At 40.4% G+C, this 24690-nt stretch overlaps 1 protein-coding gene across 7 annotated transcripts in view; it reads left to right on the top strand.

The window, feature by feature from the left end:
• Window positions 1-24690, top strand: part of RUFY1 (RUN and FYVE domain containing 1) — a 147665-nt gene that overhangs the window by 118161 nt on the left and 4814 nt on the right. For 5 of the 7 annotated variants that reach the window (XM_056516537.1, XM_056516534.1, XM_056516535.1 and 2 more), the window contains one exon: window positions 10562-10610. In XM_056516537.1, coding sequence (XP_056372512.1) covers window positions 10562-10610 — 49 coding nt within the window. Of the gene's footprint in view, window positions 1-10561; window positions 10611-10849; window positions 10899-11170; window positions 11218-24690 lie in introns of those variants that run through there. The other 2 variants (XM_056516538.1, XR_008843088.1) reach the window with 2 other exon arrangements.

Genomic DNA, 24690 nt, shown 5'->3' with positions numbered 1-24690 from the left:
ATACAAGTGTTTTAAATAAAAAAAAAATTGTGAATGATACATATGAGTAAAAAGTAGTGATAAAAAAATGAAGTGATAAATACCATGCATGTAGTAGGTATAATAAATAAGTGAAATAATAAATACAAAATTTATATAAAGGTGTCAAATGCCCATAATAATCATGAATATGATGTCTGTATGGAGAAAAAAAAAAAACAATTAAAAAAAATACATACGAGGGGCATTCATTAAAGATTTCCCCTGACCCACTTCTTTGGACTGAGAACAATGAAACTTGGCATTAGTCCTTCTCTACATTGGTGCCACCTACGGACACACACTTCTCTCATCTCTTTAAGCAACTGTAAACACCTCGCTTGTAGAAGTCGACAGGTTGTTCCAAAAGCCTTGTTGTGTGGAAATCAGAGTCGCATCCTCTGGAAAATGCTTGCCCTTCAAAAATAACTTTATTGTTGGAAAGAGGTGGAAGTCCGATGGTGCGAGGATGGGTGAATAAGGGGGATGCGGTAGAATTTCAAAGCCACAGGAGCATGCTTCCATTTGGGCAACATGTGAGTTGTGAACTGATGCATTTTTTTGCAGAAGGCTGACACCTTTGGTGATCATTCCGTGTCTCTTAGTTTTGATTGCCCCCTCCCTCAGTATGCTGTCTGCTCACTTATCCCCTAGCATTAGCAAAACTACAACTCCCAGCTTGTCCTCACTGACAGTAGCGGGACACAAGCTGACAGTGGGAGGGACACAGCAGAACTAGTATGTGTCCAAGCAGGCAGGGGGTAAGTTGTTTGAATGGCTTTTCAATATGAAATACTGAAAATTTTCTAATGAAAGCAATTGCAAAATCTATTGGTTTTGCATGCTTTACAACATATCAAAAGTTTTGTACCTGACAGTGCCCATTTAACCAATGTATTTTACAAATATACATATAAAGGTATTACCTACATTATACAAAAAGTTTTTATTAACAGGTACACTTTAATGTTAGAGCCCTACTTTTCATATTTGACATGAGTAACTATGTGGTGATAACTTTTCTTTTTTTATAATTAATTTACCTAATATTGACCCTTTAACCTACAGAAGAAGTCAAATTTCCTCTTAAAATCCACTATAACCGGTTCCTTATTAAAGCACAACTGTCATGAACTTGGGGCTATATAACCTACACTCAGCCTTTGTACTGTGTGCAGATTGTGTCTACAGAAGTGTTTTTGTACCTTAGTTCTTTTTGCTTTTATCACCCCCAAAAACTTTTTTGATAGCAGCCGCACACAGTCAGATAGGCGTGGCACCAGGTTCGCTAGGCCCCGCCTCTGACAAGGCTATCCCCTGTACGTCAGCGCTGGGACCTCTGTGTGATTGACACACAGGTCCCAGCGCATGCGCATCTTAGCTTTTCCCCCGTGCGCGCCACAGCGTGTTATCCTGGCAAGCGGTCGCTCTGGCCGCTTGCCTCCTCAGTGCACCTGCACAGTGCTAGAGGCAGAGAGCGCGCAGGATAAGCTAAGATGCGCATGCGCTGGGACCTGTGTGTCAATCACACAGCGGTCCCAGCGCTGACGTACAGGGGATAGGCGTAGGCATAGCGAACCTTTCGCCACACCTATTCGACTGTGTGCAGCTGCTATCATAAATGTTTTTTGGGGTGATAAAAGGAGAGAGAACCAAGGTGAAAACACTACTGTAGACACAATCTGCACACAGTACGAAGGCTGTGTGTAGGTTATATAGCCCCAAGTTCATGAAAGTTGTGCTTTAAGGGTATAAAATTCCAAAATCCTATTACAGATTTTAAAACCTAAGTACTCAAACCACTCCCTTTTGTCTCTTTTAATAGGAAAGGCCACACTATTCAGGACCCTGCCACTGGCATTAACCCCTTAAGGACGAAGCCCATTTTGGCCTTAAGGACCAGGCCAATTTTCATTTTTGCACTTTTGTTTTTTTTTTCCTCCTCCACTTCTAAAAATCATAACACTTTTTGCACCTACAGATCCATATAAGGGCTTGTTTTTTGCGTCGCCATTTGTGCTTTGTAATGATTTTACTTATTTTATACTAAAATCTGCAGAAAAAAAAAAAAACATTATTTGTGGGGTTAAAAAAAACAACAAAACTCCATTTTGTAATTTTTGGGGGCTTCCTTTTCTATACAGTGTACTTTTTGGTAAAAATGACACCTTTATCTTTATTCTGTAGGTCCATACGGTTACAAGGATACCCAATTTATTTAGGTTTTATTTTAATACTTAAAAATTATAACTACATGCACCAAAATTAGTATGTTTAAAGTTGTCATCTTCTGACCCTTTTATTTTGATAGGACTTTTTGATCGCTTTTTATTCATTTTTTTTAATATATATGAAGTGACCAAAAAAAAAAAATATATATATATATATATATATATATATATATATATATATTTTTTTTTTTTTTAACGTGTACGCCATCGACCGTGCAGTTTAACTAACCTTATATTTTAATATTTCGGGCGTTTACATTCGCAGCGGTACCACATATGATTATTTTTATTTTTTATTACATTATTTTTAAAAAAATTCATACGTTAATTAGGAAGGGGTTAATTCAGTTTTATTAACTTATTTGATAACTTTTTCAATAATAACCCTGATTTATCAAAATGAGTGAGAGAATCACTGGAGAGATTTTGGCCATAACAACCAATCACAGCTCAGCATTCACTTTACCAGAGCTCGTTAAGATAAGAACACTGAGCTATGATTGGTTGTTGGCAAAATCTTCAATTTTTTTTCTCACATTTTGTTGTTTATTATTAATCAGAGACAATGTCCCTGATTTAGTATTATAAACCTGACATGTTTTGTTGGGTTGTGTGCCAGAATTTGGCGCACTGCTCCACAAAATGTGTCTGTGCCCGAATTTGTGCCAAAAAATGTAAAAACCTGACCAACTCCAACTCCAATTTACTCAGAAAACCTGAAAAAGGGGCATGGTCGCCGGGGAAAGGGGATGTGTGTACCAAAAAGGGGGTATGTCCCCGACATTTCAAAAAATCCCATCATATTTACTACACAACACTATATGCAATATTCTCTTAAGTATTAAAGCAATTTTTAATGTGCTTTAATACTGTCTACTATCCGCATTATACATATGCCTGATGAAGAGCCAGGTCCGGGCTTGAAACGCTTATTGTTGCGTTGCATTTTCTTGGAATAAATTTCATTTTACTAACATACGTCTAAGAAGTCTGCGCCTTATCAATGTCCAAATTTTCCAGAGATACTTTTGTTCTCTAATGTGCTTTGAAATTCCTCATCATGGCCCAAAGGAACTCCCAGTTCACCCCATCAGATGCCTTTGCTGCATCTAGAGACATGCCGACCTTCCCGGTAAAATGATCAACTTGCCCAAATTTGCGCAAAAAGCTTGATATCCGTGCATAAGTATATATAAGAAATGGCTCTATATGACCCATTATAAGAGAGAGAACGAGGGAGATACCCAACTTTTAACAAAGTTGCTAATACTTTCAATAATTCCAGAAGCAAAGCATTTCCAAATCTACAATATCCCTAGAAGGGTTATCCATCATTCCCTGCTGCCTTATTCTTTTTTATATTTTAAAGTGCAATTTGAATTGCACCAAGCCTGCAGCCCGAATATGGTGGATAACGGCGGAACAGGACCATGGATCGGCTCCATAGTAAATATTATTTTCATCAGTATCACCTGCACTTCAAGCCTGTACTAACAGGTTACTGTGGGTGACACTGATAACAGATTTCCATAGCAACATAGAATGTGTCGGCAAATAATAACCATTTGGCCCATCTAGTCTGCCCAATGTTCTTTATACGATCATTAGTCTGTATATGGAGATATATATATATATATATATATATATATATATATATATAAATTATATGCTTGTGTTTTTGCGCAACCAATTGTTCTTTGTAATGACATCACTTATTGTACCATAAAATGTATGGTGCAACCAAAAAAATATTATTTGTGTGGGGAAATTGAAAATAAAACCGCAATTTAGCAAATTTTGGAAGGTTTTGCTTTCATGCTGTACACTTTACGGTAAATACGATTTAAAAGGATAGCCATGATTACAAACTTTTCTACTATTGAACTGCTTTAAAAAAAATCTCAAACTTTTTAAACAAAATTAGTATGTTTAAAAATCACTCTATTTTGACAACCTGTAACCTTCTCATTTTTCCATATACAGGGCTGTATGAGGGCTCATTTTTTTGCACAGTGATTTGTTGTTTTTATCAGTACCACTTTTGAGTAGATGTAACTTTTTAGTCGCTTTTTATTAATTTTGGAATGTGATATGACAAAAAAGCAGCAATTTTGGCCTTTTTTTTTACGTTTACACCATTCACCATACTGGATCATTAACATTATATTTTGATAGTTCTGACATTTATGCACGCGGTGATACCAAATATGTTTATTAATTATGTATTTTTATGCTTTTGGGGATAAAATGGGGAAATTGAGGCCATTAAAATTTTTGTTGGGGGAGGGACTTACATTTTTTTTTTTACTTTTTATTTATTTATTTATTTATTTATTTTTAAATACATTTTTATAGTTTTGATGGGGATAAGATGTTTTGCACAGGAGTACCCCTTTAAGGGGTTAAAAGCTGTGGTCACTATTGAGCATGGAATTTAAAGGGGTACTCCAGTGGGGGGAAAAAAATGTTTTAATCAACTGGTGCCAGAAAGTTAAACAGATTTGTAAATTACTTCTATTTGAAAATATTATTCCTTCCAGTACTTATTAGCGGCTGTATACTACAGAGGAAATTCTTTTCTTTTTGGATTTTTCTGTTGCATCCATAGTGTTCTCGGCTGACACCTCTGGCCATGTCAAGAACTGTCCAGAGCAGGAGAAAATCCTATGCTGGTCTGGACAGTTTCTAAAATGGGCAGAGGTGTCAGCAGAGAGCACTGTGGTCGTGACAGAAAAGAAATCCAAAAAGAAAAGAATTTCCTCTGTAGTATAAACCTGCTAATAAGTACAGGAAGGATTTAGAATTTTTAATAGAAGTAATATACAAATCAGTTTTCTGGCACCAGTTGAATTAAAAATTAAAAAAAAAAGTTTTCCACTGGAATACCCCTTTAAGCACAAGATGTAAAACCAAGTGAGCTACAGAAAGAAGGATATTTGTGAGAAAAACATAGGTGCTAGATATGTACAACTTTTTTTGTTGGATAAGCTTGGAGCCTAGGGGTGTCTATCCTTGTGGGAACATAAAGACCATGGGGGAGATTTATCAAAACCTGTCCAGAGGAAAAGTTGCTGAGTTGCCCATAGCAACCAATCAGATCCCTTCTTAAATTTTTCAGTGGCCTTTTCAAAAACGAAAGAAGCAGTCTGGTTGCTATGGGCATCTGGTCAACTTTTCCTCCCATTTTCCTAGTTAGAGTTAGGGCCTAAAAAGGCAACACCTCTCTCCAACCGTATCCTCCCTATTTTGCCCTTACAGTTAGGTGGGACCACAGGTCTTTTCTTTTCTGTCTGACCACAGTGCTCTTCTGACACTTTTGTTCATGTCAAGAACTATCCAGAGCAGGATAGGTTTGTTATGGGGATTTGTTCATGTTCTGGACAGTTCCTGACATGGACAGAGGTTTCAGCAGAGAGCACTGCGGTCAGACAGAATATAAATTCAAAAAGAAAAGAACTTCCTCTTGACTGTACAGCAGCTAAATATTAGAAGGATTAAGATTTTTTTTTTTATGAAAGTACTTCACAAATCTGTTAAACTTGCTGGCACCAGTTGATTTAAAAAAAAGGGTGACACCACTCTCCAACCGGACCCTCCCTATTTTTTCCTTACAATTGGGTGGGACCACAGGTTGGACACGCAGATGAAGTCTAGCTTAACCCTTTCATGACCCAGCTAATTATTTTTTTCCTGGCTCACGTTTTTTCCTCCTTACCTTCTAAGACCACTAACTTTTTTACAAATTTTTTTTTCCATACAATGTATTACAAAGCCAGAAAAAAATTATATGTAGGGCAAAATTGAAAAAAATATGGAATTTCAAAATCTGTAGGGCAAAGATTTTTTGGGAGTTCAAAATACGGTAAATCTGACATGCCATCGTTATTCTATGGGTCAGTGCGATTCCAATGATGGCAAACTTGAATAATTTTTGTTTCATTTTATGGTAAAAAAAATCACCCCTATAACTTTCTTATTTTTTCACCTACGGAGATGTTGTAGGGTTTGTTTTTTTGCGACATGAGCTTTTTATTTTATTTTTTTTATTTTTCTTATATATTAAAAAAAATATGGCTTACATAGATCAATTGCTATTGCATTACATTGATCCATTAAATATGTTCTCGATTGCGAAGGGCTGCCAAAAGGAGCCCTAAGCAATCACAGATCCAGGGAAGATGCCGAGGACCAAGTAAGGCCTTGGGCTTCCCTAAAAACCCATAGGCCCCCCCCCCCCACGATTACATTGCAGGGGGCTATGGGACCACTAGACACCAGGGAATAGCAGCATTTAATGTTTTAAATGTCGTGATCTGAATAGATCACAGTATTTACACAGTTAAATGACTGACATCGGAGCGATTTCAGTCATTACCGGCAGATGTCAGGACATCTCCAGGTCATGACACGGACCCGACCCGCCAGTCATGTCTGCCCACCCGACCGATGATGTACATGTATGCCATGGGTCAGGAAGGGGTTAATACTGTGTTACCAATAGACACAGATCTTGATGCACACACTTTAGGTCAGATCAGAAAGGGACATCATGGACAAAGAGATGTCAATCAGAAATCCCAAAAAGTAAACTCTTTTTTCAGTTACCCAGAAATGTCATGATACTAAGCTGTTCCAACGCATTTCATCCTTAAAGGGAATCTGTCATCAGTGTCACCCGCACCAACTTGTTGGTGCAGGTTTCTTGTGTTCGCCCGTTGCCATTCTTTTTACGTTAATACAAATCAGCAACTTGGTGTGGTCACTTACTCTGCCAGGCTAATAAATATTTGTAACTCTCACTCTTCCCTCTTCCTGCTTGCTCTGTTCTGCCTACTTATACACATGGGCTGCTGCTGTACAGCAGTAGCCATCTTGAACTCTGTGTAAGCTGGCAGAGAGAGGGTTATGAATATTTATTAACAAGGTAGAGTGAGGAATCAGCAGCAGTGACAGCATCGTGCTCATGGAAGCTTGTGAGCACTGGCCGTGCACCAAACTGCTAATTTGTATTAATGGAAAAAGATGGGTAACCAGCGAACGCAGAAACGAATCTTCTCGTGGTATCATAATTATCATTATTTGACTGGTCCATACAATTTAAAATTGTAATTCTTTTTTTTTTTTTTATTATTATTTAAATAAATTTTGTCCTGCAAGTCCTTTGTGTTTTTGTGGCGCACCTCATGGAATGACTCCTTAAATAACTGTGTCAACAGAGTCTAAGTGTGTCTGAAAATATTAATCCCTCCCTTGTAACTCATCTTAAAAAAATTCTAAATTTCAACTACTGAAAGGAAAGAAACGTGTTAAATAGATTTCTGTATGTTTCATACCTGCACAAAACCTTGTAGGCTGAGAACTATGTACCCCTTCTGACATCCATAACTTCAGAAGCTCCCCTGATCTGAGGCATTACTACACTGCTACTCTGTCTCCCCTCGTAAAACTGGTGATCATTACACATTTGCCTTATTGGAACGCACCTGCCCCCACCATTCACAACCCTCTGGTTAAAGCATCCTATAATGCATGGGTTAATTATGTATCTCGTTCCTCCTCCTCTGGTGTGGTTCAAAAAGACGACCTACACTCATTCAAGCATCCAATCCGGACTTTGATCTGGTTTTCTGGATTTCCAATGGCCTCACCCAGATCAGTCACCTCTATGATAATTCTATTCTAATCCCATTCCACACATTGAAGGATAATTATTATCCTCCACAACATGACTTTTAAAAAATACTTACACATTCACTATTTCTGACTAGGCTTGTCGCCCTCAAAAGCTAAACTAGATGGGTCAGCCCTCTGTTACCTGTCCTCGTCCCTTAACCCCTTAAGGACCAAGCCCATTTTCACATTAAATGGGTTATCCCGGAAAAAAACTTTTTTTTTATATATCAACTGTCTCCAGAAAGTTAAACAGATTTGTGCATTACTTCTATTAACCCCTTAAGGACTCAGGGTTTTTCCGTTTTTGCATTTTCGTTTTTTCCTCCTTACCTTTTAAAAATCATAACCCTTTCAATTTTCCACCTAAAAATCCATATTATGGCTTATTTTTTGCGTCGCCAATTCTACTTTGCAGTGACATTAGTCATTTTACCCAAAAATGCACTGCGAAACGGAAAAAAAAATCATTGTGCGACAAAATCGAAAAAAAAAACCCGCCATTTTGTACGTTTTGGGGGCTTCCGTTTCTACGCAGTGCATATTTCGGTAAAAATTACACCTTATCATTATTCTGTAGGTCCATATGGTTAAAATGATACTCTACTTATATAGGTTTGATTTTGTCGCACTTCTGGAAAAAAATCATAACTACATGCAGTAAAATTTATATGTTTAAAAATGTCATCTTCTGACCCCTATAACTTTTTTATTTTTCCACGTACGGGGCGGTATGAGGACTCATTTTTTGCGCCGTGATCTGAAGTTTTTATCGGTATGATTTTTGTTTTGATCGGACTTTTTGATCACTTTTTATTCATTTTTTTAATGTTATAAAAAGTGACCAAAATACGCTTTTTTGGACTTTGGAATTTTTTTGCGCGTACGCCATTGACCTTACGGCTTAATTAATGATATATTTTTATAGTTCGGACATTTACGCACGCGGCGATACCACATATGTTTATTTATTTTTTTTTTTACACGGTTTTATTTTTTTTATGGGAAAAGGGGGGTGATTCAAACTTTTATTAGGGAAGGGGTTAAATGACCTTTATTAACACTTTTTTTTTACTTTTTTTTTTTTTTTTCAGTGTTATAGGTCCCATAGGGACCTATAACACTGCACACACTGATCTCCTATGCTGATCACTGGCGTGTATTAACACGCCTGTGATCAGCATTATCGGCGCTTGACTGCTCCTGCCTGGATCTCAGGCACTGAGCAGTCATTCGTCGATCAGACACCAGGGAGGCAGGTAAGGGCCCTCCCGGTGTCCGGTCAGCTGTTCGGGACGCCGCGATTTCACCGCGGCGGTCCCGAACAGCCCGACTGAGCAGCCGGGTCACTTTCAGTTTCACTTTAGAAGCGGTGGTCAGCTTTGACCGCCGCTTCTAAAGGGTTAATACCGCACATCGCCGCGATCGGCGATGTGTGGTATTAGCCGCGGGTCCCGGCCGTTGATTAGTGCCGGGACCGACGCGATATGATGCGGGATCGCGGCGCGATCCCGCTTCATATCGCGGGAGCCGGCGCAGGACGTAAATATACGTCCTGCGTCGTTAAGGGGTTAAAAAATCTTAATCCTTTCAGTATTTATGAGCTTCTGAAGTTAAGGTTGTTCTTTTCTGTCTAAGTGCTCTCTGATGACACGTGTCTCGGGAAACGCCCAGTTTAGAAGCAAATCCCCATAGCAAACCTCTTCTAAACTGGGCGTTTCCCGAGACACGTGTCATCAGAGAGCACTTAGACAGAAAAGAACAACCTTAACTTCAGAAGCTCATAACTACTGAAAGGATTAAGATTTTTTTAATAGAAGTAATTGACAAATCTGTTTAACTTTCTGGTACCAGTTGATTTAAAAAAAGGTTTTCCACTGGAGTACCCTTTAACAGCTTGAATCCATTTTACACTAACCTTGTACATACTGAGGCTTTTTCCAAGTCGTACCCCCTGCGGTTCTGGGATGGGGTACTCGGCCATTCCTTCTCTACCGAAACCTGGCAATGTGCATTTAAATCGATCCATACAGCTTTCCAATGGTCTTCCCACATAGAATCTGTTTTTAAAACTCTTTTACGATGGTACTACACCCCTGACTGTCTATGTAGAAAATCTCTCCTAGGACTGTATGTATCCACCTTTTCCAGCCCACTGGAGCACCTGAAAGCTGAACTCATTTATGCAGGCTAAAGTCAGTAAATTCCGAATCATTGTAACTTTGCTCATCTCTAGTGCTTGGCACTGGGGCATTCTGGCCTGTCTGGCCAGCAGCCACTTTATTGGGACCACTCTTGCTGAAAGCGACCTGGTATCTCACCTGCAGCTGAAGTCCAGTTTCCACATCCTGGTGTGGCATCAAGGGTGAGGACCAGGGGAATACTTAGACTCCGCTCCCAGACTCGAACTGGTAGGTGGCACAACAGGCCCCCACTCGTTGTGGAGTTGCAGCAGGTTGTATTTTGCTTTCAACACTAAAGAATAATGTTGACTTTTTTCAGTCTCTATAATCTATAGTATAGTATCTTATTTGAAAGCAACGTTGATTTGAAAGTTTTGTTTATTTAATTAATCTAGATAACAAGATTTAAATTTTACCATTCTGATGTTTGTTTGTTTTCTCCATTTTTTATTTTTTTAGATCAAAGTTAAAAATGGAAGACATCAAAGAAGTAAACAAAGCTCTTAAGGTACAGTAGTTACTGAAGGCACAGAAAACACTTCTGTATATATATTGTTTAAGCCAACTTTTCATCCATTTATGATGCAGTGTAAATGGCCACATGATGACTTCAGTAAAGATGCAGCTAAAAATAGGCATTATTGCAATGTTCATGGTCCAGTCTATTTAAATAAAATGCTGTGGGCGTACATTTGTGCAGAGGAATAAGTGATTTCTATATTTATCAGCTGTCCTCATGCCTTTCAGCACATGAAAGAGTCACATGTACAAGTCGTGGAAAAACAAATATTTACAGGTTAGGATTTTTTATTTTACATTATGCTACCATAGCTGCAAATATTCCTGATTTTCAAGAGTAATTGCATGTTCCACCATTATACCTGGAGGCTCTGTTTTCAATGTTTACACATCGTATTATCATCCTTTATTGCCCTTCCCCCCCCCCCCCCTCTGTTATGTTAATAAGTATACAGCTGATTTTTTTTCCCACTCTTTTGGTTCGTGTATGATCCTGCAAACTTTATCACTTTCTTTTTTTTTTTTTTTTTTTTTCTTCTTTCTTTCAAGGAACAGCTGAGATACTTTCTGAGCAGGACTAATGCCAAACAGGTGCTTTTTGCACTTGTTCCATTGTGATATCCTGTAAAGGAGTATATTTACATAAGATGTTTTCCATTATTCTGTTGCCTTTTTATGCAAGTTTTATAATTGTTGCAGCTTTATTGTAATTCTGAAGAATTGTAACAAAACTGCAAAATAATGTATTGAGTCAATATATTATACAGTATAGGCTATGTTTTTGTAGCGCATTAAATGGTCACTGACATTTTAAAAACTTCCCTCCATTCTATATGAATCTTACCATATTTATAATCCCTTCCTTTTCCCTACATTGACCCTGAAAAATTGCTGTAAAGTCTTGGCCACTAGGTGTCTCACTTCTCTGATGTAATCTGCCTGTTATACTCATCCCCTCTCTAGTAACAGAGAGACTAGGAAAGAAGGTAGGGAGTGGGGGACAGGGCTTGTGCAAGAGAAAGAAGGGAGAGCATGGGCTGTGTACCTGCAATCTGTGAACTTGTCTCCCTCCTTCAGATGCTTCACATAGGCTCTAAAAGGTAAATCATGGCTACTCTCTAATTTCTGACCACCCATAAAGTTCTGGCCAGCAGTTGCTGCACACCCTATTATCTTTCTCATCACACTGCCAGAGCAGAGTTTTGCAGTCTTCTATGGTTAATTGGTCAACCCTGAGGTGCAGTGCATTTGATACTTCAGAATGGGTTTAAGACCCCTCAGTGGTGGTAGATTTTATTCACTTGTTGGTAGATATATTGCAGTTTTGTGAAAAATTATAGGGGCTTTTGAAACCGCATGATTTTTACTGTTGTACCTCAATCAGGGACATAATAAAAAGATGTAAACTAAAAGAAGAGATGACTAATGAGGGTAATAAGAACATGTCACATACAATTCTGATGTTTGGTAGACAAAGAATGAACAGGTTTTATGTAAAGCTAGTGGTGGAATAAACACACAGATCCAAATTCCTATTAAAGGGGTATTCCAGCTGTTACCAGCTATCCCCTGTGAGAATGTTATCTTTACTTGATGATTATTAGTTTTGGAATGAACAAGACATATGTGTAGTTTATCTCTCAGGCACAGGAGAATGACTGAATTAGTCAACTAGTTATAAGGAATATGTGTTAATTCCACTATAAACTGCACATATAATCTGGTCATTCTATGGCTAGCAAACACAGGAAAATTATTTTGCATCTGTTTCTATAAAATAGTTGTTCATTACATTATAATCTGTACATGTAGCTTACTATTTATTCCTGGTCTACCAAACCTAGGAAAATGAGTGTGTGGCTGATTTTATTGAATATGTTTACCTTTTAAAGGGGTAATCCACTGGAAAACATTTTTTTTTGTAAAACTATGTATATATATTTTTTTAAATCAGCTGGTGCCAGAAAGTTAAACACATTTGTAAATTACTCATATTTAAAAATCTTAATCCTTTCAGTACTTATCAGCTGCTGTATGTTCCACAGGAAGTTCTTATCTTTTTCAATTTCCTTTCTTTCTGACCACAGTGCTCTCTGCTGACACCTCTGTCCATTTTAGGAACAGTCCAGAGTAGGAGCAAATCCCCATAGCAAACCTATCCTGTTCCTGACAGTTCTAAAATGGACAGAGGTGTCAGCAGAGAGCACTGTGGTCAGACAGAAAGGAAATTCAAAAAGAAAAGACCTTCCTGTGGAGCATACAGCAGTTGATAAGTACTGGAAAGATTAAGATTTTTAAATAGAAGTAATTTACAAATCTGTTAAACTTTATGGCACCAGTTGATTTAACAAAAAAAAAAATTTCAGGGGAGTGCCTCTTTTTAAAAACTGCAAATATACCCTGTTCATTCCCAGTCTATCAGGCACATTAACTTATTAGGCATGTCTTTCTATTAAACATTTGTTCATTTCCCTGCAAATGATACTTTTTCTATGTTGTACATCTTTGCAAATAATTAACCTCTTTTAACTTTTGACATTTTTATTTCCTTTTTATAGAAATTATGGCTTGGAAAATCATGGCTTTGTCCAAGCTGAAGCACAGATGTGGACAACGTTCAGTAAGTGAAGGTGATAGGACAGGAGAGAGAGAGCACAGAGAAGTGCTAGCCCACCCTCACTTCCTGGACTTTGTTCATGTCTGTGCTTTAGCTTGGACAATATCAGTATATCAGAAAGGTTAATGTTTTGCCAAGATGTACAACATCTTAACCCCTTAAGGACATGCGCCGTAAATGTACGGTGCTGCAAAGAACCTCTACATTGATTGCTATAAATAGTCCCCTATGGGGTAAGTAAAAAAAAAAAAAGTGAAAATCCCCTCCCCCAATGAAGTTTTAAATCACCCTTTTTCCCCATATTAATAAAAGCATTAAAAAAGATAAATAATAAACATATTTGGTATCATTGCGTGCATAAATGTCCGAACTATAAAAATAAAATGTTAATGATCCCCTACGGCGAACGGCGTAAACGTAAGAAATGTTTTTTTTTAAAAGTCAATTATTTGACACATCAAACCGCAATTTTTTAAAATAAAAAGTCAAATATATGCAAATCTGTTACCAAAACAAACTACAGATCATGGCGCAAAAAAATATGCCCTCACACATCCCTGAATACGGAAAAATAAGAAAGTTAGATGTGGTCAAAATAGGGCAATTTTAAACATACTGATTTTGTAAAACAGTTTGAGATTTTTTAAAAGCAGTACAATAATATAAATGTATGTAACCATGGAAATCATTTTAATCATATTGACCCAGAGAACACAGAAAACATGTATTTTTTACCATAAAGTGTACAGCGCGAAAACGAAACACCCCAAATTTAGATTTTCGTTAAAATTTCCTTACACAAAATTTTTGGGGGGGGTTTACCATACATTTTAGGGTAAAATGAGTGATGTCATTATAAAAATACAACTGGTCACGCAAAAAGCAAGCCCTCATATGGGTCTGGGAATGGAAATATAAAACAGTTATGAATTTTAGAATTTTTTTCGGAATTTGTATTCATTACACCATCAGCTTTTCATAGTCCCTGTTCATTCTTAGACTATCAAAAATAGGAATCTTATTATGCATTTGTTTTTATTTTACTAATTAGTAACTATGTTCATCCATTTTCTTAGTCCTTTTTAGTACAGTGAAGGAAAGAAATATTTGATCCCCTGCTTATTTTGTATGTTTGTCCACTAACCAATAAGCAAAAATGGTTGCCCGGTTTTTCCTTCCTAAACCGTACTCATATCTCAACCTTATATCCCGTCCTCCTGACCTCCCATCCCGACCTCCCAGCCCGATCTCCCAGCCCAACCTACTAGCCCGACCCGTCTTTGTGAGATGGGGTGTGGCTAGCAAGCCGGACGGACACATTCAACAGGAGATGCGGAGCTTGTGGAGTAAGGTACTGGAAGTCCCATATACTTGCATGGACTTAAAACAAAAACCCATCTTTTATATAAGGGTGTAGTTAAGGGTTAATTTAACTATTATATATTTTTTGGTCATATAAGAAATGTGTACCAGGTATTATTGAAATATCTCCAGCCATACGGAAGTTATGTGGGAACATACATTTCCCATTGATTTGCATGGGACATTAAACAAAAAACCCGACCCTCACAAATGGGGGTGAGTAAGGGTTAAATTGACTATCCTATATTTTGAGTGGACATATAAGTAACGTGACCAATTATTATCGAAATATCTCCAGCCGTTTGGAAGTTATGCAGTAACCTATATTTCCCATAGACTTGTATGGGACTTTAAACAAAAACTTCTGGCAAATGGGGGTTGGTAAGGGTTAAATTACCTATCCTGTGTTTGTTGTTGACATATAAGTAACATGTGTGCCAAGTTTCATGTTAATATCTTCAGCTGTTTGGACGTGATGCTGGAACATACATACACACACACATATACATACACACACAATGACTTTTATATGTGTGTGTGTGTGTGTATATATATATATATATATATATATATATATATATATATATATACACTAGCTGAGTACCCAGCGTTGCCGATTTTTCTTGCTAATCCTTGTTGGGGGGGGGGGGGGGGAAATCAACAAAGGAGGAAGCTTTTGACTTCATATCCCATCATCATATATTGTTGTCATATCCCAACCTCATATCTCGACCTCATATCCCGTCATATCACGTCCTCCTATCTCGACCTCATATCCCGTCATCACATCCCGTCTTCATATCCAGACCTCATATACCGTCCTTATCCCATCCTCACATCCCGTCTTCATATCCAGACCTCATATACCGTCCTTATAGCCCAACCTGCTATCCCGACCTCCTATCTCAACCTCATATTCCATCCTCACATCCCGTCTTCTTATCCCGTCCTCATATCCCAAACTTATGTCTCATGCTCATCCTGTCCTCAGGTGGGACTGATTTGTGATGAAGATATTGTAAGCTGAAAATAGAAGGGGACATGGCTTTGTGGGACTGGGCGTGATTTGCAAGCCAGACCGATGCAGAAAAAGGGTAGATAATAAAACGGGTGGGGCTTAAAATGTGGGCGTGTCTTTGTGAGTGTATGTTGATGGAGTGTGGCTTGCAAGCTGGATTGACACATTAACCAGGAGATGCAGAGCGGAGCTTGTGGAGTAAGGTACTGGAAGTCCTGTATACTTACATGGGACTTGAAACAAAAACCCCTCTTTTATATAAGGGTGTAGGTCATATCTTTTTATTTGACATATAAGTAATATGTGTACCAGGTATTATTGAAATATCCCATCTTCATATCTCGTCCTCGTATCCTGTCATCATATCCCGACCTTATATCCCGACTGGTGGTCCCAATAGGAAAGAAAGGTGGATGACACTCGCAAGTGGGATGCAAAAACTTGAATTTATTCACTCACATAAGTCGGGCGGGTACAGTAGTGTGGGAAGGAGCAGATAGAATGGAATAACGTCCGTTTCGCGGCCACCTGCCACTTCTACTTGTTCCTACAGGTACACATCAGAGCTCACCTCTTAAAGGGGTACTCCGGTGGTCAACGTGTTTTTCCGTTTTTGGCTTACCCTATTTGTTTTGTTTCATTTCTATTCTTGTTGTTTAGGCGACTCTATTTCCGTTCTTTGTTGTCTTTTTATCCCCCATTTTGTTTTCCTAGCTTTGCTTCTATTTCCTGTTTCTTGCTGTGCTGAAAACTACAAATCCCAGCATGCCTCATGCCTTGCTGGTTTGGGGCGGCTCCTTTTTTTGTTTTGTTTGTTTGTTCCACCCTTGACCCATCCTACTATTTTCCCGGGTCGGCCCCCTTATACACAGCACACTAATATAATCAGCCCTGGTTGGGATACACTGTCATACACACACACACACACTAAAGGGACTACAACTCCCAGCATGTGTCATTCAGGAGTCTTCAGTGTGTGGTATAACACCAGCATGCTGCCTCTGTAGTCTCCTGGGGGTTGTAGTTCACCACACCTCTGTAGGGCATACACCAGCGTTTCCCAACCAGGGTGCCTCCAGGTGTTGCAAAACTACAACTCCCAGCATGCCCTGACAGCCTTTGGGCATGCTAGGAGTTGTAGTTTTGCAACAGCTTGAGGCACACTGGTTGGGAAACACTGGTGTAACATGATGTGTATGCTGAATAGGCTAGAACAGTGTTTTCCAACTAGTGTGCCTCAAGCTGTTGCAAATGTACAACTACCAGCATGCCCAAAGTCTGTCAGGGCATGCTGGGAGTTGCAGTTTTGAGACAGCTGGAGGCACACTGGTTTGGAAACGCTAGCATACACACACATAACAGGGACTACAACCTACAACTCCCAGCATGTGTCATTCAGGAGTCCCCCTTCACATAGAGATCCAGTGTGAGATTTCTTCCCCTGCAGTCTGTACACCCCCGGCACACATTTATCTTCGGCACACATTTATCTTCGGTGTTCCGTTCTCCTGTGCAGACCTGTGTCCTCAGGAGCAGGGGGGGGGGAGGGGGGGAGGGGAGATAAGGAGCTGTGTACTATGGCTTCTCATGCAGAACTCCGAGAGGGGGGAGATGAGGGGGCGTGGCTTATTCCTGTCATGCAGACAGAGAGAAAAACAAAGCTCTGACGTCTTGTGCACAAGAGATTCAGAACATGGTGGGCGACAGTAAAAGAAAATCCTCTGAACTACAGAACTTCCTGCCCAACAAGCAGGTAAGCAAACACACACATGCTGCCAAAACATAGAACACATGTATATTACAAAAAAACTAAACTTACAAAGAAGATGCCATATAGTCAAAAAAATTAACCACCGGAGTACCCCTTTAAAGGATCCTGGGTAGTCTAGAGGTGGAGGCTAATTAGGTCTCAGGTGTGTAACCAGTAGTAACTCCGTATCACATGGAGACTATAACATTTTAATAAAAAAGCAACATATTATAACTATGATTGCTTGAGCATACTCTATGCACTTAGAAATAAATGTAAAAATACATTAAAGATGAAAAGGAATGAGAAATAATAATATACTGGAAACAGGATCAAAAATTCATAAAAAACTGTGGATTATTCAATGAATACACTTAGGTCACTTCTCTCGTTCAATCCCAAGGGACCCAATGCTTGGGTTTTAATTATCAGAATGGTTTCTTATTTCAGCAGAGCCGCATTGCTATCGCCGTCATCCGTCCACGTATGTATGCGGACCAAGCCCATGAACCCCATGCTAGTAGTGTCTCCCGAATGTGGTTGATTAAAGGACAACTGCAGCGGAATTACACTTATCCCCTATCCACAATCCGACCGCTGGGACCCCCCTCGATCTCCCTAACGGGGCGCCGGCATTAGCGCCCATGGTGACGTAGCATCGACCTAGAGGTCGACGGTGACGCCCCGTCTCCTCCCCGTCCCCATACAGTTCTATGGGGGATGCAGGGAGGCACGAATGCTGCCTCCCCGCCTCTCCCATAGAGATATATGGAGGAGGCGTGCCGGACGCACAGGAGATCGCCGGGGGCCCCAGCGTTCGGACCCCCCGCGAACAAACACTTATCCCCTATCTTGAGGATAGGGGATAAGTGTTTGTACCGCTGCAGATGTCCTTTAAGTGAGGAGATCCCTTTCCTGTGACTACTGATCTAACATGCTCTGAAAAACGCATATACAGTGGTCCCTCAACATACGATGGTAATTCGTTCCAAACAAGCCATCGTTTGTCGAATCCATCGTATGTTGAGGGATTCGTGCAATGTAAAGTATAGGAAGCTGTACTCACCTGTCTCCGCCGCTCCCGATGGTGATCCCGGGCCTCCGCTGGGCTCTCCGCTGTCTTCTCCAGTCCTCTTCTGTCTTCTCCGGTCCTCTTCTGTCTTCTCCGGTCCTCTTCTGTCTTCTCCGGTCCTCTTTTGTCTTCCGCAATGCCTTACTGGACCTGCGTAGCGACGTCATTACGCCGCTGCGTACGCCATTCCTATTGGATGGCGTGCGCAGCAGCGTATCGACGTCATCAGAGAGGGCCGAGAAGACACTGGAAGACCAGCGCTGGACCCGGAGGGCACCCCGGAGCATCGTGGAGGGGTAAGTAATACTTACCGCACCACACGGGGAACATTAAGCTGCTATCTGGCAGCAGCTTAAGCATTTGGCGCTGCCGGATAGCACTTAATGCGATGGCCCCGACATAAAAAAGCATCGTATGTCGACGCTGTCATCGACATGCGATGGCCTCTGAGAGGCCATCGTATGTCGATTTCATCATATGTCGGGGCCATCGTAGGTCGGGGGGGGGTCACTGTACAGCGGTCTTATCCTCTTTCCGATGTAGAAAAAATTACAACCACATTTAACAGCATACGCAATCTATTTTAAACTTAACCAACATTTTTCCGTTCTCTCTGTCACATTGAGTCGTCCTTTATCCAGAGCATCTTTCAAGCTACGTTTTTTTTTTTTTTTTTTTTAAGTAACAATTGGTCTGTTTTTACACATGTCTTTCAAAATTTAATCTTCTGCTAAGATATGCCAATTAGTAAGTACTGCATTTTTAATGATTTTTTCCATGGGACTAAATGTAAATGAAAAAAAAAAAAAAATGCATCTCCTTTTTCTTGTCAGGGACACCTCCTTTACTAGTTTCTTTTAGTTTTTTGTTCTCGGTTCAGGGCGCGAGCTTTGATAAGACTGAGCTATTAAGCTCTCTGGGTAGTCACGTTCACGTAGTCTTTGCATTAACTGAACTGCCTGTAAATCAAAAGATGGTAGATTATGGTTAACCCTTCGCAATCTCACAAATTGTCCATAGGGGAGTGGCTGTTTAACGTAGTGTTGATGATACCTATGATAACTCAATAGCGAATTTACTGAGGTAGGTTTTTGGTACCCTCTATATTCCAATAGCCCAGAACTGGCATCTAGTTTTATATCAAGAAAATGTAATGTTTTTTCCCCCAAATACACTGGTGAACTTCATATTGTAGTTATTATCATTGAGAAACGAGACAAAATGATTAAAGACTAGTTCAGGTCCATCCCATATCACAAACACGTCATCGATGTACCGGAAGTACATCAGGATGTGTCCGACATATGGGTTGCCCCCGGAGAATACCTTATTCTCCTCAAAGTCCGCTAAATATAAATTAGCGAACGTAGGTGCGACGGGCGTACCCATCGCCGTACCTGCTCTTTGAATATACTATTTTTGGTTTAAATGTAACGCATTACATTGTAGTACTACCCTCAAAAGATCACGAATGTAATTTCGGAACTCAGGACCTATGCCGGATGCATGTTGCAACTGGTTGTGGATTGCCTGCACACCCGCATCCCTCAGGATGCGGGTGTACAGGCTCTCCACATCCACACTCGCTAAAAAGAACAAGGGGTACCACACAAAATCCTCCAATGCTCTTAGTAGATCGCCCGTATCTTGGATATATGATGGTACATTGCTTAATAGTGGGCGCAACAGCCAGTCCAGATATTTGGAGGCAGATTTGGTGACCGAGCCCCTCGGTTTAAGTGGATGTGGGGGTAACAATTTTTCTGAAAACTTTTTAGACATGTGTCCCTGTTCAACTCCTTGTCTCAATACAGTTCTCAGTCTATTAGTAAACTCCGCTGTGGGATCTGATTTCAGAAGTTGGTAAGTGTGGGGGTAACTCAATTGGCGATGGGCTTCTTCTAAATAGTAATCAAGGGGAATCAACACTATATATACCCCCCCTTGTCAGCTGGCTTTACAACTATGTCCTCCTTGGAACGTAACAATTTTAATGCCGAATTTTCTTCTCCGGTCAAGTTTGGCCGATCAACAGGGTATATGAGCACCTTAACTTCACGGATAACGGCTTCAAGTAATGTATCCAGGGGGCAGCCAGCCGGCAAGGGGGGAGTAAAAGTGGATGGATTACCACCACGAAAATAATTGCTGTCACCAGTATCAAACATAATTTCAAAGGTACCTCCTGACAATTCATACAATGTGGATAGTACAGTTATATCTTGTTCAGAAAAATTCTTACTGAGACTAAACCCTAGAGTACTAATAGATAGAGGTGTCTCTCCACTAAAAGAAGTGATGTCAGAACCCTGTCCCTTTACTTTGAAAAAGCGGTATAAATTAATCTGTCGCACTGCTTTATGTAGATCTATTTGGAAACTAACAGGATCAAAATGACTGGTTAAACAATAATTTAACCCTTTTGCTAACAACGAGAGACACTCTGGATTTAGAGGTATGTTGGTAAGATTAAGAACATTATTACTTACTGTGGCAGTGTTTTGAGGGGCATGGAGACCTACTTTCTCCAGGTCACCTGCTTCCATTTCACACCTCCGTTTTTTTGGTGGTTTCTTTAGAGTCCATCCTCGGCGTGTTCTCCGCCTAAAGGGGTGCCACCACCCTCAGTCATACGACCAGATGGTAATGAAGCAGCTGTAGAGCTCGTAGTATCGTCTCGATCCCCTCCTCCGCTGGAATCAGAACCGGAATCCGTAGTCCAATACTCCGGCTTTTTGGTGTCGGAGCTGGAGAATCAATTTCTTCTAGGTCTCTTAAGTTGCCACTCAAACACTTTGCCAGTATCATAGTCCGTCTTGTCTCTTAGAAATGTATCCTTCTTTCTTTCTTTCAATTCTGCTTGTATCGGAATAAGTCTTTTTTTCCAGGCGTTTAAGAGTAGATCCAAATTGGCTCTCAGTCAATCTGGTCTTTAGTTCTAATTTTGAATTTAAGAGATCAGTAGTGACATTAGCATATTATTTGTCAGTCCGGGATAATATCAATTTCGTGAGATTCATTGCATGCGGTTTATGTAGGTCTTTCCACTGTTCAAGAAACTCCTGGTCATCAAAAAACTGAGATATTTCCTTGTATGACCTTAGTCCTCGAGGAGCTCTTTCACTACTGCAGTACGATTGAAGAGAGTTCTCAGTCCAAAATAACTTCATTTCCTTCTCAGAAAGTGTCTGAAACTTAAATTCCAGTGCACGGTTGCTTAAAATTTGTAATTCATCTTTGGAGTTACACTGGGTAAAAACTCCTCTGCTCCTTCCTGAACGTGTGCCACGCTAATATGACTTACTTGAAGATGGGTCTCAACAGCTGTTGATAATTCCTCCTCCTCCATTCTCGGGTCAGTCATTGTGCAAGGTAGAAGTCTTGAATTGTGTGCTCAAATCCTCCCTCAGCACAAGTCCATATTCACACAAAAGAAAGAGAGTAGAGGATGGCACTACAGGCTTGTACACAATCAGGTTCCCCGGAGGTGCAGGTGCGATTCCCAGCGAAATCCACTCTCAGCGGTGCTCTAATCCTAGTAGCGAATAGCAATACACAGTGGTCCCAATAGGAAAGAAAGGTGGATGGCACTCGCAAGTGGGATGCAAAAACTTGAATTTGTTCACTCACATAAGTCGGGCGGGTACACTAGTGTGGGAAGGAGCAGATAGATAGCTACTACTGGTTCCTACAGGTACACATCAGAGCTCACCTCTTAAAGGATCCTGGGTAGTCTAGAGGCGGAGGCTAATTAGCTCTCAGGTGTGTAACCAGTAGTAACGCTGTATCACATAGAGACTATAACATTTAATAAAAAAGCAACATATTACAACTATGATTGCTTGAGCATAGCCTATGCACTTAGAAATAAATGTAAAAATACATTAAAGATGAAAAGGAATGATAAATAATAATATACTGGAAACAGGATCAAAAATTCATAAAAAACAGTGGATTATTCAGTGAATACACTGACTCAGACTGACTGAGAGCCAATTTGGATCTACTCTTAAACGCCTGGAAAAGAGACTTATTCCCATGCAAGCAGAATTGAAAGAAAGAAAGAAGGATACATTTCTAAGAGACAAGACGGACTATGATACTGGCAAAGTGTTTGAGTGGCAACTTAAGAGACCGAGAAGAAATTGATGCTTCAGATCCGACACCAAAAAGCCGGAGTATTGGACTACGGATTCCGGTTCTGATTCCAGCGGAGGAGGGGATCGAGACGATACTACAAGCTCTACAGCTGCTTCATTACCATCTGGCCATATGACTGAGGGTGGTGTCACCCCTTTAGAGAACATGCCGGGGACTGGCTCGAAAGAAACCCCCCAAAAAAACAGAGGTGTAAAACCGAAGCAGGTGAACTGGAGAAAGTAGGTCTCCATGCCCCTCAAAACACCACCACAGTGAGTAATAATGTTCTTAATCTTACCAACATACCTCTAAGACAGATTAATTTATACCGCTTTTTCAAAGTAAAGGGACAGTGTTCTGACATCACTTCTTTTAGTGGAGAGACACCTCTATCTATTAGTACTCTAGGGTTTAGTCTCAGTAAGAATTTTTCTAAACAAGATACTGTCCACATTGTGTGAATTGTCAGGCGGTACCTTTGAAGTTATGTTTGAGACTGGTGACAGCAATTATTTTCGTGTTGGTAAGCCATCCACTTTTACTCCCCCCTTGCCGGCTGGCTGCCCCCCGGATACATTCCTTGAAGCCGTTATCCGTCAAGTTAAGGCGCTCATATACCCTGTTGATCGGCCAAACTTGACCGGAGAAGAAAATTCTACATTAAAATGGTTACGTTCCAGGGAGGACATAGTTGTAAAGCCAGCTGACAAGGGGGGTAATATAGTGTTGATTCCCCTTGATTACTATTTAGAAGAAGCCCATCGCCAATTGAGTGACCCCCACACTAACCAACTTCTGAAATCAGATCCCAGAGCGGAGTTTACTAATAGACTGAGAACTGTTTTGAGTTGAACAGGGACACATGTCTAAAAAGTTTGCAGAACATTTTTTACCCCCACATCCACTTAAACCATATTGGTACTGGATCCCTAAGATCCACAAATTGGTTGACCGATCCCCTGGCCGCCCCATAGTGGCGGGGAGGGGTTCGGTCACCGAATCTGCCTCCAAATATCTGGACTGGCTGTTGCGCCCACTATTAAGCAATGTACTATCATATATCCAAGATACGGGCGATCTACTAAGAGTATTGGAGGATTTTATTTGGCACCCCTCATTCTTTTTAGCGAGTGTGGATGTGGAGAGCCTGTACACCCGCATCCCTCAGCAGAGCTGAGTGTGTGATCAGGTGTATGTAGCAGAGTTGAGGGTGTGTGTGGTCATGCTTACTAGGGATCGACCTGTGACCTTTCAGGGCGATAGCCGATAACTTATACCGATATTCCAGTATAAGTTATCGGCTATTTCCCCCCCACCCAGCCCCACAGAAGCTGCTGCAGGTCAATAATTTAAAGCGGGCGCTTTAAATCAATGAAATGCAGAGGCTTTTGCTGGGCCAGAGACCGCCGCAGCTGCCCGCTTCTCTCCCCCTGCCTATCCTGGGATCCTCCCTATTCCAACCACCACCGCCGCTGCCCCATTGCGCTACTTCTGGCTCCGGCGGCGTCCTGAGCTGTCACTGTGCGCACTGACGTTGACGTCACGTTGAGGTCCATACACATATTGCACACTTATTTCTGCTACATGCAGATGATCACACACTCAGCTCTGGTAAATGTACACATTGTTTACCAAGCAGGGTGCCTTCATCTTTTGCAAAACTGCAACTCCCAGCATGCCAAGTTTTGCAACACTTGGTGGCATTCTCGTTGGTAAACACTGATATAGAGGTAAAGGGACAGATTGTTCAGCAAAATTACATATTTTTTTTAAACCTAGACATTCTGTGTACATTTATAAAGATTTATGATTTTACTATTATGCAGAGATTTGTTCGGCACATACTGCTGCTCCAGCACTTCTAGCTATGTGAGCAGTGTACTGCGGGAAAATGTCACAGCTCTGTGAAGTGCAGCTCTGTGACGTTTCTATATTTGCACAAAATTTATCAAAGAACGTGCACAACTTTTGTCAATTTTGAGCAAGAGTGTAAATTAGACAAGCAGTGTAAAGGGGTAGATCTGTGTCTACAATAGAAACCTAATGATACATGTCCCCCTTTGTCTCATTTTGTGATGTAGAAATGCGCTTGCAGTTTTTGTAAGGTGGT

Source organism: Hyla sarda, chromosome 4, assembly GCF_029499605.1.
Source record: "Hyla sarda isolate aHylSar1 chromosome 4, aHylSar1.hap1, whole genome shotgun sequence".
Taxonomy (NCBI): domain Eukaryota; kingdom Metazoa; phylum Chordata; class Amphibia; order Anura; family Hylidae; genus Hyla; species Hyla sarda.
This window is presented reverse-complemented; position numbering and strand designations above follow the sequence as displayed.